We start from the raw sequence: 14,756 nt of genomic DNA, 5'->3' as shown, positions 1-14,756 counted from the left end.
GAATTTTAGAGAAAATCAACTGATAAAAAGAATGAAGTTACAAGCAGATACAAATTTGGAAAAAAATATAGCAGAAAACTGTATACACTTTTTTAATTAATTAAAATAAAATATTAAAATGACGCCCCGAGCTTATTACAAAAAATTTTCGAACTTTGCCGAATTGGTTGTATCGCCATGGATGTCCTTACCCGCAAAAAATTTACAGATAAAATTACTCCATTTAGTACATTATCAAGTACATCTTTAAAAAATGTGATAATTTTTTAAGTATATTTTTTAATTTTTTTTAATTTTTGAGTTGCTCAAAAAAATTCAAAAAAAATTAATGGCATACTATTGCTGCTATTTTTTTTGGTAAAAGAGAATCCCCTAAAAATGTTTAATAAAAATATTAAATTTGCGTTCCGAGTTCATTGCAAAAATTTTTTGATCTTGGCCAATGTGGTTGTAAAAAATTTACATTTACTCCAAGAAAAACATGGATACAACATTTACGACTAACTTCGAAAAATCTTTGTAGTGCTAGTTTAATAATTTATTTTGAAAAAACACTGGTTTAAAACAATACTATTGTATTAGAAATCAATTTTAGAGCATAATATTTACCAAAAAAATCGCCGTAGTAGGGTGCCATTTAAAAGAAAAAACATTTTTAAAAATGATCACATTTTTAAAGTTAGTTAGATGTACCAATTTGTTTTTCGTACATAGTTTAGACACAAAACCCTTGGTTTCATACTTTTGCTTATCTCTGTTTAGAAAACGTTTCAGAAAACGTCTAAAAAATCTATCAAAATACCCAGTGTCATTTTTAACAAATTTATCAACATATAATTGGCAGCATATATTGATCATTGTCAGTACTTCAGTGTTTTCGCCGTACCTATATTTTAATTGTTGTAGAGTAGTTACAGTTGTAACCATGGAATTTTTTTAATGTATTTTCATATCAATTTTTAGCTTTTTGGATAGAAAAACAACAATTTTTAAAACTTAATGTGGACGAAGTCACAAGTGGACTTATTTCAGGAGTAGATAGATAAACAATCTTTATCGTCGTGTATAAGTAATACAACTTTTTTTCTATAGCAGGACTTCAAGTTTAAGAGAAAAAAATTATTGTTAATCCGTATATCCTTCAAATTAAAATGTTGCAAATTGTAAATTTAATTGAATAAAAAATTCAATATTTTATCTACCCTTTTGGTTAAAGTGCTATTGTATTCACTCAAAAAAATTGATAAAGAAAGACATAGGTACTTTATCACCTGCTATAGAAAAAAGAAATTTAATTTTCAGTTTTAAGGATACTCATATTTCGTACATACGTACTCATATTTCTCGTTTTATGGTGCTTGTATTTCTACAGTTTTCATTGCACAACTCTTACATTTTTTATGGTGCTATTTAACTTATACGTGCGAGCATAAAAAACGTAATTAAACGAATTTCAGTTCTTAGTAGAATTTTGCAACAACGCATATGAATTTTTTGGATTGAAATACATCAAAAATTGAAAGTTTCTATAAGAATTCTGTGTTAAACTAAATCCCAGCGTCAAATACAAATAGATACTCTCAATTTGTGCTCCATTTCACTCCAAAAAATGCAAATGCGTTGTTGCAAAATTCAAATATGAATTGAAAGGATATACGAACACGATTTCAGGCTAGATTTCAAGATTTTAAAATAAAGCTACCCAACAAAAATTATTATATTTCGCTTTTCTTTTCATAATTCGTTTATTACAGCAAGATTGAATCTTACCAAAAGAGTAGTGATTTTATAAAAACATACAAAATGTTTTACAGCGACTTAATCGTGGATATTTTCACGAAAAACTATAAAAAAAAATTGTGCCCAATAACGACTCCAAAAACATAATTCAATACAAAATGTTTTCATCATTGACTTCACCGCAATTATTATAATTTACTTATGGTAAACACAAGTCGAGTTAATTTTAATAAATCGCTGCACGTTCGAATTCATCAAATGAACGCAACTAATTGGAATAATAAATTGAGCCGATACGTCAGAAATAATCTTTCAAATCAATCAAACCCTCGATGATAAATCCCGTGAGACTTAAAAACCAAGAGGAAGTAAAACTAGTTCTTTTGTCATATAACGAAGGTTAATTTTGTCAAGTGATTGATCAATAATTGACATCGAAACGGATAACTACCTGTATTTGCTTTCCTTGATACGTAATCTCAATCCTCCATTCCCCGGCTTCGTCCGGCTTGAAGGTAGCACTATTGGTCCCATCGATGGTAGTCAATGGACAATTCAACGGCCGCCCTGTGGGGCTGTACGCCGTCACTAGAATATCCTCCCTCCTCGGCGCCCCTAAACACCCACGATGCAAATCAGTCGCTCACAAAAGCAAAAGCAAACCTGTGGCATTGACCAGGACTTGGACCAGCGACCCCAACGCACACGGCGCCATCCCGGGCGGCGCTACTTCAACAAGTTGGGGCAAAACTCGGAAATAATGACCGCCGACGACTTCCTGTTCTTCGTATTTGACGACGATCTCATGCATACCAACCTTCTGCGGCACGAAGACCCCCCGTCCCTGCCTCAGGTTCTTCACCGGATACACTTTGTTATCAGGGCCCCTTATCTCCACCGTCACGTTCGAGTACGCCAGCGAGGAGTCGAGCAAATTGACTTGGAAGTGCGTCTGGAAGTAGCGACAGTGCAAAACTGGCTCAATTAACTCGCTACAACTTTCTTAATTAATATGAAATATAAAAGTGTGTCAACAGCACAACTTAGCGTTACGTAATAACTGCACCGGCGATTACTTACGGGTTCTCCAACCCTTCCCGAGGTCGAGTTGAGCGCGACGGAGATGAGGTCGTGCAGCGGGGGCCGTTCGGGGATCCACTGGAAGTGAGCCGCGTATGCCATCACTCCCAAATGCTCGACGTGTGCGTCTGCCATGTCCTTGGCTGATAGTATTGGTTGCACACCTGAGTCATAACAATTAAATTAATTGTTCTATGCACGCTTCACTGGCTGCCGCGACTGCTAAAAGGGTAACTTGGTCTCACCTAGTCGTTTGCCGGCTTCGATGGCTTGGTGCAGGTTGGACTCCCAGTATTGCGACTCGACGCGGAGCTTCTCGGGAGCTGGGGCTGAGCCGCCCAGCGAACGGATCACTTCGCTTATTACCCTGCCGTCGTTCCAGTCGCTCTATGAATTCGAAGGATGTAAGTTGATATGTTAATGTAATAAACAATACACGATTAGCATGTTTAAGGTGCCGACTGTTCCGTGTCTTAAGGTTGAGCTGTTGTGAGAATGTCTGAAGAGGAGCTCTTATACAAGCGTTTAAACGCAAAATTTCAAATTGAATTTTTTAGAAGAGTAGGTTCTTTACAATTGGCTGTTGTTCGTAAGTTGAATCATTATTCATTACCTTACAGGTCAGTTTGTTAAGGCTAAAGGGAACGACAGAGTGCGACAAAGACCTGTAGTAATATAATAAACTTTATTTTACTATGTTTAGCGACATTTTTTATCTAATTTTAATTTGAAAAATGGAATTGAAATAATTAGAATTTGAGAAACGTAACACTTTTTTGAAAAAAAAACATTTGATAGTTTTTATTAAAATTTTAAACAAATAATCATGATATTTTAAAAAACATGTAAGGGAAAGATGCACTGTGATGATACGAACAGAATGCGTCCAAGGAATAAATAAATTTTTTAGTAGTTTTGAACGAAACGAATATTTATTTTACTTTGACAAAATTTGAGTCCGAGAATCTCCAAGTGTCAAGTGCGGGGTAAGAAGAAGAGAGGGCAAAATAAACCTCGATCAACTAGATAGGAGGATGTAGAAAACACGATGTTTTTGTATCCTAGTATTATTTATACACAGAATTATCCTACTAAATTTAGTAATGCATTGAGCATCAGTGTTTTTTTTCTTTTTGAAGTAGTGTTTATTTGCCAGTAATTTTTGTGTGTTCCTTGCTCAAAAGTTTGGAATACGACAAAATCTATTTTTCACTTTGGAAAACAATAGGTTAAATTTAAATTTATTTTCGGTAAAAAATTATTTTGTCATGATGTCATGAAGATCTCTGATGATAGATTGAGAAAGCTTAGGAAGAAGCAAAAAATGTCAAATAACCTTGAATTCCAATTTTTCTGGAATTAAATTTTTTGAAATACCTAAGATTTTCTCGAAATATGTTGAAACTGTAAGCAAAGCCCAAGTATACCTGCTTTCCCTTCTAAGAAAAAGCTGAAAGGAATCGAACAAGTCGGCAAAACAAATAGAAACTACTCGTAATAATCACCAGAATTTAGCGTTTGCTTTTAAATGTACAATTTTCTTCTCACTGTAGATACTCGTATGTAAATTTCTTTCAAAAATTTTTGTTCAAAATATCATTTAAGCATTGTTTGTTTTAGAATGACAGTTTGGTTAATTATTGTTTCCATATTTTTGATTTTATTAATGCTAGTATTATTATGTATTTTTAATTCAATTATAATTTTATTGTATCGAATTGTAAAATAAGTCCGAAAAAATTCACATGCATAAAAATAATAAAGCATTTTTTGCAATCGCAGATTTCTACGTAAAATTATTAGTTTTTGGAATACAGAAAGAAAGACAAAGCCAATCATTACTAAATGACTTCTAGATATCGGGGTTAAATTAGCCTTTTGAATCCCTTATTTTCATCAAATATACAAAATTTTATGTAAGACTTTTTTGTAAAGTTTGTTAATATGGGTGGACCGTTTTTCCCAAAACGTAAAATATAGGCAAATGCTTCTCTGCCTAAATAGCAAACCTTCATTTTTTTTAAGTTACTTAAAGTTCAGTTTATTCTATATAAATGAAAATATCTTGCTGGTGGCTAATACCGCCTACACAGATCCTTCCAAGGAATGCCTTCCTCACTGCCCGACCATGACGGAACAAAAGATTTTACGAAATTCGCGTTTTGTCTATTAAATTAAACTTTATATTTTTAGCGACGTTTCGATTTTAATTAAATCATCATCAGGCTACGATCATCACCTTCAAGCAAGACGTATATTCAATATTGCAGGTATGTTAAACATTTACAAAAGTCAACAAACCTTACGTTTATCCTTGTAGCCTGATGATGATTTATTTAAAATCGAAACGTCGTCAAAACTATAAAGTTTAATTACTCCCTGTTCTAAAAAAACCAAAAACAATTTCTTCCGTCACAAATGTCATTTTCAAGCTTTACGAATATATTTTTTAGTTCACTGCATAATTAGTTAAGAAATAAAAAATAATGAAGAAGTTTGTTAAAAATTGATATAACTTAAAAAAGTTTAATAAACGAACACCCCATTTTGATTTTTGAATCTAAATAACTTCTGATTTTTCATAAGATATTTAACTTTAAACATTAAAAAAATACTATTCAATAGTGGAAAAATAAAATTTTCAGCTAATAATAACTTTGATGTTAAACTTAGACCTTATTAGTTAGACTTACGTTAGACTTATTCGTGATTTATTTCAGTAAAATAACTAAAATTTTAATAATTTATAGTAAATCTTAAATCCCCTTATAAATTCCAACTAATAAAAAAATAAATACAAATATGCGTATGGTGGTAAGGCCAGCATCCAAGTATCAAAGTTTTGGTGGAGTTACTATGGTTATGGTATGATTAACTATGGTAACATACCGTAAGAACAATGCCGATAGTCCATTGTTGTTAAAATCAACTAATTTTTAAAATCAATTATTTTTTAGTTATTCAAATGTCTAAAACATTAGAATTATTATTTAAAATGGTGTAAGTCATACATTTCTAGGATTCTTATTTTTAGTGTAATAGTTAAAAAACTATTTTCATCAAAAAATCAAATTATTTCAAAAAGTAAGGAGAAGCAGACCAGTATAAGTTTAGATCAAAATCAACAGCACTTATCAATAAAGATTACGTCCAAAAATGCAAAAAATTAAGATGTTCTATTTAAAAAACATAAGTTTGTTTTGTGATTTATTTCTGAAACACCCTGTATATTTAACAATAATTTTAGGTGATGCAGGAAGTTAGCATCCACGGCTTTTATAAAAGAAATATTAATTTTTCAATTATTTAAAGGCCAGTAAGAGACTTTTCGAACTCACTGTATACAGAATGCTAAGTTCAGTGCCTAAAGATTCTGACCTTCCCTACAAAGGTACATTAGCTTGAAGGTGCACTTTTTGAATTCCGATTTCTTCAGTTGCAGCCTAAAAAATTGTATTGTTTATTGATATTTGTGGTGTAGATGATTGTGGTAAATAAGAATGTAATACAATTTTTTTTAAAAAAATTGCATTATTTGTGAGTAAAATATTCTTGATTTTTAAAATTTCCTGTAACAGTTTTAAGAAAAACTTATAATTTAAAATTTTTTACTCCAAAATAAAGGTAGTTAATTTTCCAATATTTTTTTTGCATTACAATTTTACACAATCACTTACACCAAAAATAACAGTGAACATTAAAATTTTTAGCCTTTGCATTTGAAGAAACTCAAACCAATGAATCTTTGTGGGGAAACCCCGAATCTTAATATTTTTTTCTATATTTTCTACTGAAGCTGAACTGATTCTCTACAATGCCCTGAATTCCGAATTCGCCCGTTTTGAAACACCTTGCATAAAATTGAAAAAATTATGTGTCATTCAAAAATAAAATAAAAAACCTAATTTTTTAGTCATTTTATTTTTTCATATATTTTTTTACAGTATGATTAAATAGAATAAAAACCGGGCATTATAAAATCATTAAGTTGTTTAACCCATTAAAACACGGTTAGAAATATAAACACGGTTAGAAATATTTTTAACGAGATAATAACTGGTCTGGGAGGTAATAATTTAACACCTAGGAACAACATCGAATTGTAAAGAAACGATTTTGTTAATATTTTTTTTTTAAAACTGAGTTTCAAATTTGTGTATTCGCAGGCCAGCTTGGACGGTGTGCCCACTACATTTTGCTTCAAGTAAATGTACATCAGAAAGCAGCAAAAAATCGATTTCTTCAGAGCAATATGCTTGTCTGGTGCAATAGGAATTAATATGAGTGCTTTAATGGAATTCTCATGTTAACACCAAAGAATCAATTAACGCAGATATTCAGTGATGTCTTACTGTGAAGTTGTTGACTGGCCTCTCCAGTCGCGAGTTGACCCATCGCAAAGTGGCGTGAAACCCTGGAGAACCAGGCTTCATGAAGTACGATAAGTACGTCATGCCGGATAGTTCGTCTAACCACGGAGAGGCGAGATATTCCGGTTCAAGAACGGCAGGGATACCCAGTTCTCGCTGGGCTATATCCATGGCACGGCGACAATTTTCAATGTTATTGTGTTTGTCTGGAGAGAAAAGAGATTTGCTTCATATTCAATACAAGATAAACAATCTTCTCTCCATACCTAACTTTCTCCAATGTGAGAACAGACCGGGCTGGCAATAGTCAACTAATGCCGATAGCAAAATTCCGGAATTCCAGTCTGTGGTGAGGTTGCTTACGCGACATTCGGGAAGGACGGCCTGGAGCCAGGCTAGCATTAGTTTTCGAGGAGGGAATTTGGAGCGGCCGATTTGGTAGCGCACGATTAAAGACCAAATCAGGCCCAAGATTAGCTTCAAGTTGCCGTTGACGATGTCGAGATTGCCTTAAAAAGAAATTTTTATTGGTAAACAACCGAATTAATTTATGATTTAACTCCAAACTTAGAGTGGTTGACCATAATATCCATTACTAGTAGAGAACACAAAAGTTCTAAAATATAATTTTGTGTTTAGAGTCGTTGCCATTTGTGCAAGATAGGCCAAGGCTAGGTAGATATAATTTTTTACTTTATCTCTGCATCTCTCTAGGTAATAAACGTCTTCTATGTTTTATATTAATGGTATTTTTCAGAGCAAGCAGGTGTAGCAATGTTATTTAAGTAGAACTTTTCCCTTCGAAAAAATCACACGTTTAATGTGCTGTTTTACGCACGTAATAAAGTCAATATCATATTAGTTTTTATCTACAATATAATTTTTAAAACCAGTCTAACGTAAAATACATACAGGACATACATTAGAAATGTAGAAATTTAGGGCCTACATTAGAAGTTTTTAAATTATAGCTTATGAACCCTTTATAATAAGTAAATATTATTTTTTCTTGCATATGATAACCAGAGGTTCAAAGGGTATTCTCAAGTCTTTAGGATTGTCAACTGTCAAATTGCAAGCAATTTTTTTAAAATGATGATGGAAAAATAATTATAAAACAGTTTTTTTCAAATTTAATAAGCTTGTTTTTTTAATGGTAATCGAAAGAACATCAATTTTTATGCAGGCTTTTATTAACATTTTCCATATCTATCTCTTACAGTTTTTGAAATAATCGCAAAAAACGGAATTTTGGCTAATTATTTTAATTTTTAATCTAGTTAACTTTTGAAAAATACGATAAAATTATGCTATTATTTAAAAGAAATGTTATATTTATTCACAATTTTGATTCAAAAAGTTCAATATTCGATGGCAGACTGAATACATAATTGACTAAGTTATAATACACTATAATTAAATATTATTGTTTCATTGCTTATTTGATAATGGACCAGCTAAAAACTAAATAAAATATTTAAGTTTGACAATTGTTGACCTTTTTACAAGGTCTACTTAATTAACTATGAAAATTACGAAGTAAAGTCCATTTTCTGTGATTTTTTTCAAAAACTGTAAGAGATAGGTGTACGACGTAGTATTCTTCCAATTGCCGTTGAGAAAATAAGGTCGTTCTATTTGAAAAAACTGAATTATAGCAATTTTTTGAAAACCATTTTGAAAAAATCATACTAGCCATTAGTTTTGACAGTTGACAATTTCGAAAATTCTAGAAAACTCTTCAAACATTCGATTATCGAATGTAAAAAAATATTCTCTTATTGTAAACAGTTCACAAGCTGTGATATTTTAAATGAACCCCTGCAAATGAAAATTTTAACAAAAAAAATGTCATATGTCAAAAACTATGATAGATATAAGTACTAACAACCAGAGTACATTTTACTCAGTTTCAAAAAGCGAATTAAAAAATGCAATAAAAATAAGTGGTTACTATTTAAAATTTCAAAGTTGACGTCAATTTCTCATAATTCCGGAAATTCAGCCATTTTGAAAATAATTTAGTTGAACACAAAATGGTCGATTTGGATCGTATACAAAATTTTAAAGCTGTAGTTAAATTAGAAGTAAAAAAGTTTCTAAAGTAGGCCTAAAAGAATCACCCTGTATCATAAATTTATGTATGTGTGTACGGAGAATAAAATTTAGGTAAGTTTAATGTATTTCTAATTTTATTTCAGTTTTCTAACAATTTTAAATATCAACAACTTTACGGCAAATGAGATATTATTACCTACATACAACTACAATTTTACTACATTTTATAAAAAAGTTAAATGTTTTCGTTGTCGTCGTTTATAAATGTTTATAAATGGTTGACTATTAACATTTAATAACATATTCTATACCTATTCTGTTACCTTGCACAAGAATTAATCAAAATAAAATCCACCTAATTCTGTCAAGTAGTAATGAAAGAAACGTTAGGTTATTTGTGTATGCATAACTCATTTGACCGTTTTTTTTTTAATAATAAGGTTTAAACAATACAAGGATGCACGATCTTGGTGATGCTTTAAAAATTTACAACGTATGGCTTTGATACGAATTATTAAATATTTTTGTGTATTAGCATTTCCTACGAAATGGTGGCTATAAAACACAACCAGAATTAGAAATCCCTTTAACAAATTAATAATTATAACCACATTATTAAGTCTTGACTGACTCACACCTTCGAATTAATATGTGAAAGTTAACAAAAGGAATTTTAAGCTCAATTATGTTATTAACTTTGGTTATGTAAGTAAGCGATCAACAGAATTTTTCTTTAATAAACTGTTGCGAACTATAATATAAAAATTCAACTACAGCATGTTTAATAAGACTGAAATCATTAATGCCTTACAAAATTGTACACATTTATTAATTTGCACTAATAAAAGTTTATAATGGTTGTAATAGGTGGGTACTCTAATTTTTTAATTACGGAGCGGAACACATAATGAGCAAAATATCTTCACAGAATTAATAAGTATCGAATAACTTGCTTCCTCTTCTTTATTTTCACCATTGTTCGGTATTGTTATTTAATTATAGTTCAGTTACTGAACTGCTTTGATTTCCTGTGGAAAAGATTCAGTGTCATTGTCAGAGAGGTCTTGACATTATAATTAATCCTACCAAGTTAGTTTTGGCTTTGATTTATGGGATAGTAGTCCAAAAGAAGTTTTTATACCGTAGACACAAAACAACGAGGAATATTAGTCGCTTACATCACCAAAACACATCAGGCATTATCTATGATCTAATGATTCAAAAATTTCCAAAACTGTTATTTGTACGAAGCAATTTGTTATCAAATTCTTTAATATTTGTCGGTCTTTGCTCTTGACACATGTATTTACATTACAAAAAAATGTTTATTACATTCGTTAAAAGTTATACCTCCAACTCTAGTAAATACCTACATCATAAAACTTTAAAAGGATCTCACGTAACAGGAACATGGAACATGGTAACTGAATAACTATACTTAGGAACTTTTTTTTCAATTAAAATGAAATTAAATTAAAAATTTCTAGCTATTACAAGAAGTTTAATTTCCCTCAAACGTATTTGTTGGTTTACTCTATCTGACAACCAATAATACTAAACAACTTCCTGTTCAAACTGTCAATTATAGAATTACACGTTTTACCTGTTGTTAGGTGTTAGGATAAATAACTTAATACAGCAAGTAGATAATTACACATTTATTTAGTCAAACAGCATTTTAAAAATAAAGCTGATGTCGATTTTCCTAAAACTGTTACTCATTTTTTAGAATTCTTGTAGCAAATATGAGTAAATAATTTGTTACTGGGACATGTTTTGATCGAAAGACTATTATTACTTTTACAATTACACAGACTTTTAATACCGACCCATATAATATGTACCCATAAAATTTATATTTTACTGTCGAGGTTAACAACGCAGAAATTATTGTTTTGGTCTACATTTTGCAACACTAAAATTGATAAGACGTTTGACCCTAAAATAGACAATCATTTCCCTAAACCTTCAGAAGAACTTTCCACTTTTTCCAACGAAATTGAACTTAGAAATTGTATTGAATACTCGATTGAAAGTATTGTTTTTCCCGTGAAAGCTTCCCACAGTCTATGAACACTTGTAAAGATGTACAAACGGTACTTGCACATTGCATCTCCTAATTTCTGTTACAAAGCAGTAAAAATGAGGAACAAGAAACTGTTAGACGCATACAAACATTGTTGCATTCACGAAACTTTGACAAAAGTTATCAAAATCGGGAGCGTGTAAATACACGCTGACAATCTCTAAATAGCGTAAAGTGGATTCACCACAATTACGTGATTTTCTTGGCCCAAAAACCATGAACCCAATTATTTACTCTATAAAAGCATGGATACTGGCAATTATGGGCAATAATACAATTACATTCGACAATATGGACTTAACCTACTTATCAGTGTACCTACAATGTCAACTGTTACTTGTCTCTAAATATAAACTTGATGTCAGTAAAAACTGGTAGACTTTCAATCTTTTAAAATTCATCCTAGCATCTTCGTTACCTTGAAACGTTTGTACAAGAAGCGGGTTTATTATGAATCTCGTCAGCTGCATGAGAAAATACAAACTTCTGCAATTTGTTGCAATCTAGGCTATTAAGTAGCTTTAATTGCTAATTCAATTATTACACGTCATTACGGTTGATGGATGTGAATTCAGAAGTGCGGAAGCAATTTAGTTGTAAATTTAAAAAATCTTCAGGTTTAATCAGTGGGTGTTGGAATAATTTCAACTGCTGTTTTTGATAAACTCATTGAAAAATATTCAAGGCTGGAGACTTGCTAACTGATTTCTGAAATAATTAAGACAAAACTTCCAGTTTGAAATAATGAGACCTTCACACCAAGGATTTTTTTTTGCATTTTTTGTATCATAACTGGTCTTCTTCAGTTCTTCGGTACCATACTTAATCTGTCAGCAGCTTGCTCACACAGGTGTGGTCTCCTGTTGTTATTTTTGATCACAAAGAGGCGTATCAACTTCTAAATATAGATTGGTGCGAATTCGACTTGGAAACACAATTCCCTACTTGTTCAGGCGGCTGCACGTTTTAAGTGTGGGATTAATTATTTTAATCCGTTCTTACTCACGATTTTAAATCAAATGACCTAATTAAATGAGCATTATAAAAAGGATAAAACACAATAAGAATTTTTTTCCTATGTTCTTGAAAAATTCAACATCGTGCATGGCTGAGATAAAATTTCACAGGATCTTAACCTTTCCAAGATGAGACATGGTTGAACTCACTGAACTTTTTCACTTAATGAAAGACGAAAGCAATCATGAGGGAACTACCATTCACCATTTTCTTAATACGCACACCGCAAAAAAGGAAAAACATGTTTTACTTCAAAACTATTATTATTGGAAAATAAGTGAATTTCTGATTACCTCAGCTTCGTCCTCAACCAATATTCCTTTATTTTTACCAACTGTGTTGAATATAAAGGGGGGACAAAAAATCATCAGATGTGTGATTTTACAAAAAAGTAAAACAGAAAAACATTACTTTTAACCAATTAATGAAAATTCTACAGTTTTATTTGAGAGTTAATAATCTTCAGCACAGTAGGTATGTTCACATTAAAAAGTTGAAAATTTGAAAAATTGAAAATTATATTTTTAACTGAAAATTGAAAAGAAAACATGCATGATTGGAAATTAGACTAAGGGCCGGTTTACAGAAAGCGAAATTAAGATTTAGTTCAAAATTAAACTAATTCAAATTAAGTTGCCATTTAAAGCGTATTGACAATTATCAAGTAAATCGTGACTAAAATTTAATTGCAATTAAAATGTTCAGTAAACCGGCTCTAAAGGGCCCATTTATAGAAAGCTCTGTTAAAATTTAATTCGTTGTTAAAAGTTACCGCGAATGGACCAACCAAATCGCTTCAATTTGGTCACGTGATCAGTTGATCATGCATTTAATTGCGGAGTAAATTATTGACGTTAAGTTACAAAAGAATAACAAAAACTAATGCCCCAACCATTCTTGAAGAAAACTAATAATAAAACTTTGTGGAAGTCAACTTAGAATTTTTTTAATTGGTTAAGTTCTTACTAACTTTATTTTGTATTCAATGGTACTTTGAATTCTGTTGTGTAAATTTATTATTTTATTAAATCTCAGTTTTGACGTTTCATAAAGCGCAGTGTCCTATATAAATAATTCAAACGTTTGTTTTTGTATTTTCAAAAACTGGAGCAATGATTTTTAAAATACACAGCACCTACTGTTTAACAATAAAACACACATAAATAGTTGTTATTACGGGAATAAATACCACAACAAGCGTTAAAAGCTCATAATTAAGCCAAGAAAAGAAATATAAATCGTATTATTACTCTTAGATAAGTTAATCAATCACTTTTATTAGAAAATAAACTCATAATTGTTTTTCTATTTGTAATCTAGTAATGTTGGAAAAGGTGTGGTTTTCACGACGAAGTAGTTTATCTTCTGGATAATTTTAATGCACTAACATCGTTCTAATAATTTTATAGTAAATAAAATACCTATCAAAATTATGGACACTGTGACAAAAAATGAAAAATAATAATCAAAAAATTATAAAAGATCGTGTAATCACCTTGCAGTTTCTTCATTTTTGATGTGAAAAAATGATTAAGAAAATGTAGAAATATTCAATGTAAACTGAAAACTGAAAAACATTTAGTTTTTATAACCTCCCGTTTGCAATTTTGTAAATCGGGTCATTTGTTAACTTCTAACAATAAAAAACGGAATTAATCAACAATAGTCGCTTCCAATCAAACTGTTCAAAACCAAATAAAAGTATTGTCCCACAACCTATATATATTTTTTTTGGATTAAAAGGACTTTTCGTTTGAATGTATATATTTGTCAATCGCTCAGTTTCTGTAAACTTATTTATGATTGTTGCAACAGACTGATTATTCACTTATTGCTTTTAATGACCTAGACACACATTGACACAGATGTTTGGAAGACAAAACAACAGCTGTCGATCAACACGACCAATCACGTGCAGTTCTTTAGGGTAAACATTCTTCCGCATAATTTTTCCTTCAATCTGTGCATATTTACCAATTAAAATACAAAGAAAAACGCATTTTGTCCTCGTCTGACCCTTTCGTTGTGCAGTACAGTCTGCGGTTATGTCAATGTCATACGTCCTCCAAATGCACAGTTTTACACAGCAATAAGTTTTTTGCTTAAACCTGTGAACTTTTAACGATAAAGATTCTAATTTAAAGGAGAATTTATTTTTGTCTTCTGAAAGCAATAATGAGAAAGTCTCATTAAATGTATAAAGTGAGAAACCTCAAGATACACAATGGAAATAACAAATTGGTATTTTTTACATGTTGTATGTTCTAAAAATTGAGCCTTAATTGAAAGCAGGTAAGATTTAAAATGCTCATACTTTAGAATTGGCGTTTTGCAATCACACTTTTACAACCTTTTGTACCCATAGATGAAACCAATGTGCATCGGTAGAATAGAATAGAATCGAT

General features: G+C 31.0%; 1 protein-coding gene and 1 long non-coding RNA gene across 4 annotated transcripts in view; one reads left to right on the top strand and one right to left on the bottom strand.

Annotated features, from left to right (window-relative positions):
- The window catches only part of jbug (jitterbug), a 52,471-nt gene that overhangs the window by 35,814 nt on the left and 1,901 nt on the right, over positions 1 to 14,756 (bottom strand). For both annotated transcript variants that reach the window (XM_015978121.2, XM_008192919.3), the window contains exons 2-7: positions 7,457 to 7,699; positions 7,173 to 7,396; positions 3,066 to 3,207; positions 2,821 to 2,984; positions 2,404 to 2,692; positions 2,192 to 2,355 (exon numbers count right to left, since the gene is read on the bottom strand). In XM_015978121.2, coding sequence (XP_015833607.1) covers positions 2,192 to 2,355; positions 2,404 to 2,692; positions 2,821 to 2,984; positions 3,066 to 3,207; positions 7,173 to 7,396; positions 7,457 to 7,699 — 1,226 coding nt within the window. The remainder of the gene's footprint in view (positions 1 to 2,191; positions 2,356 to 2,403; positions 2,693 to 2,820; positions 2,985 to 3,065; positions 3,208 to 7,172; positions 7,397 to 7,456; positions 7,700 to 14,756) is intronic.
- LOC135266401 (uncharacterized) lies at positions 3,089 to 7,178 on the top strand. Of its 2 annotated transcripts, none has more exons than XR_010334442.1 (3): positions 3,089 to 3,224; positions 3,275 to 3,381; positions 6,987 to 7,178. It is a non-coding gene; the product is annotated as an uncharacterized LOC135266401 (long non-coding RNA). The 2 variants fall into 2 exon arrangements; XR_010334441.1 differs by lacking the exon at positions 6,987 to 7,178 and adding an exon at positions 3,441 to 4,437.

This window comes from Tribolium castaneum, chromosome 5 (assembly GCF_031307605.1).
Source record: "Tribolium castaneum strain GA2 chromosome 5, icTriCast1.1, whole genome shotgun sequence".
Taxonomy (NCBI): Eukaryota; Metazoa; Arthropoda; class Insecta; order Coleoptera; family Tenebrionidae; genus Tribolium; species Tribolium castaneum.
Note: the sequence above shows the minus strand (reverse complement) of the source record. Positions and strands in the feature narration are given on the sequence as shown.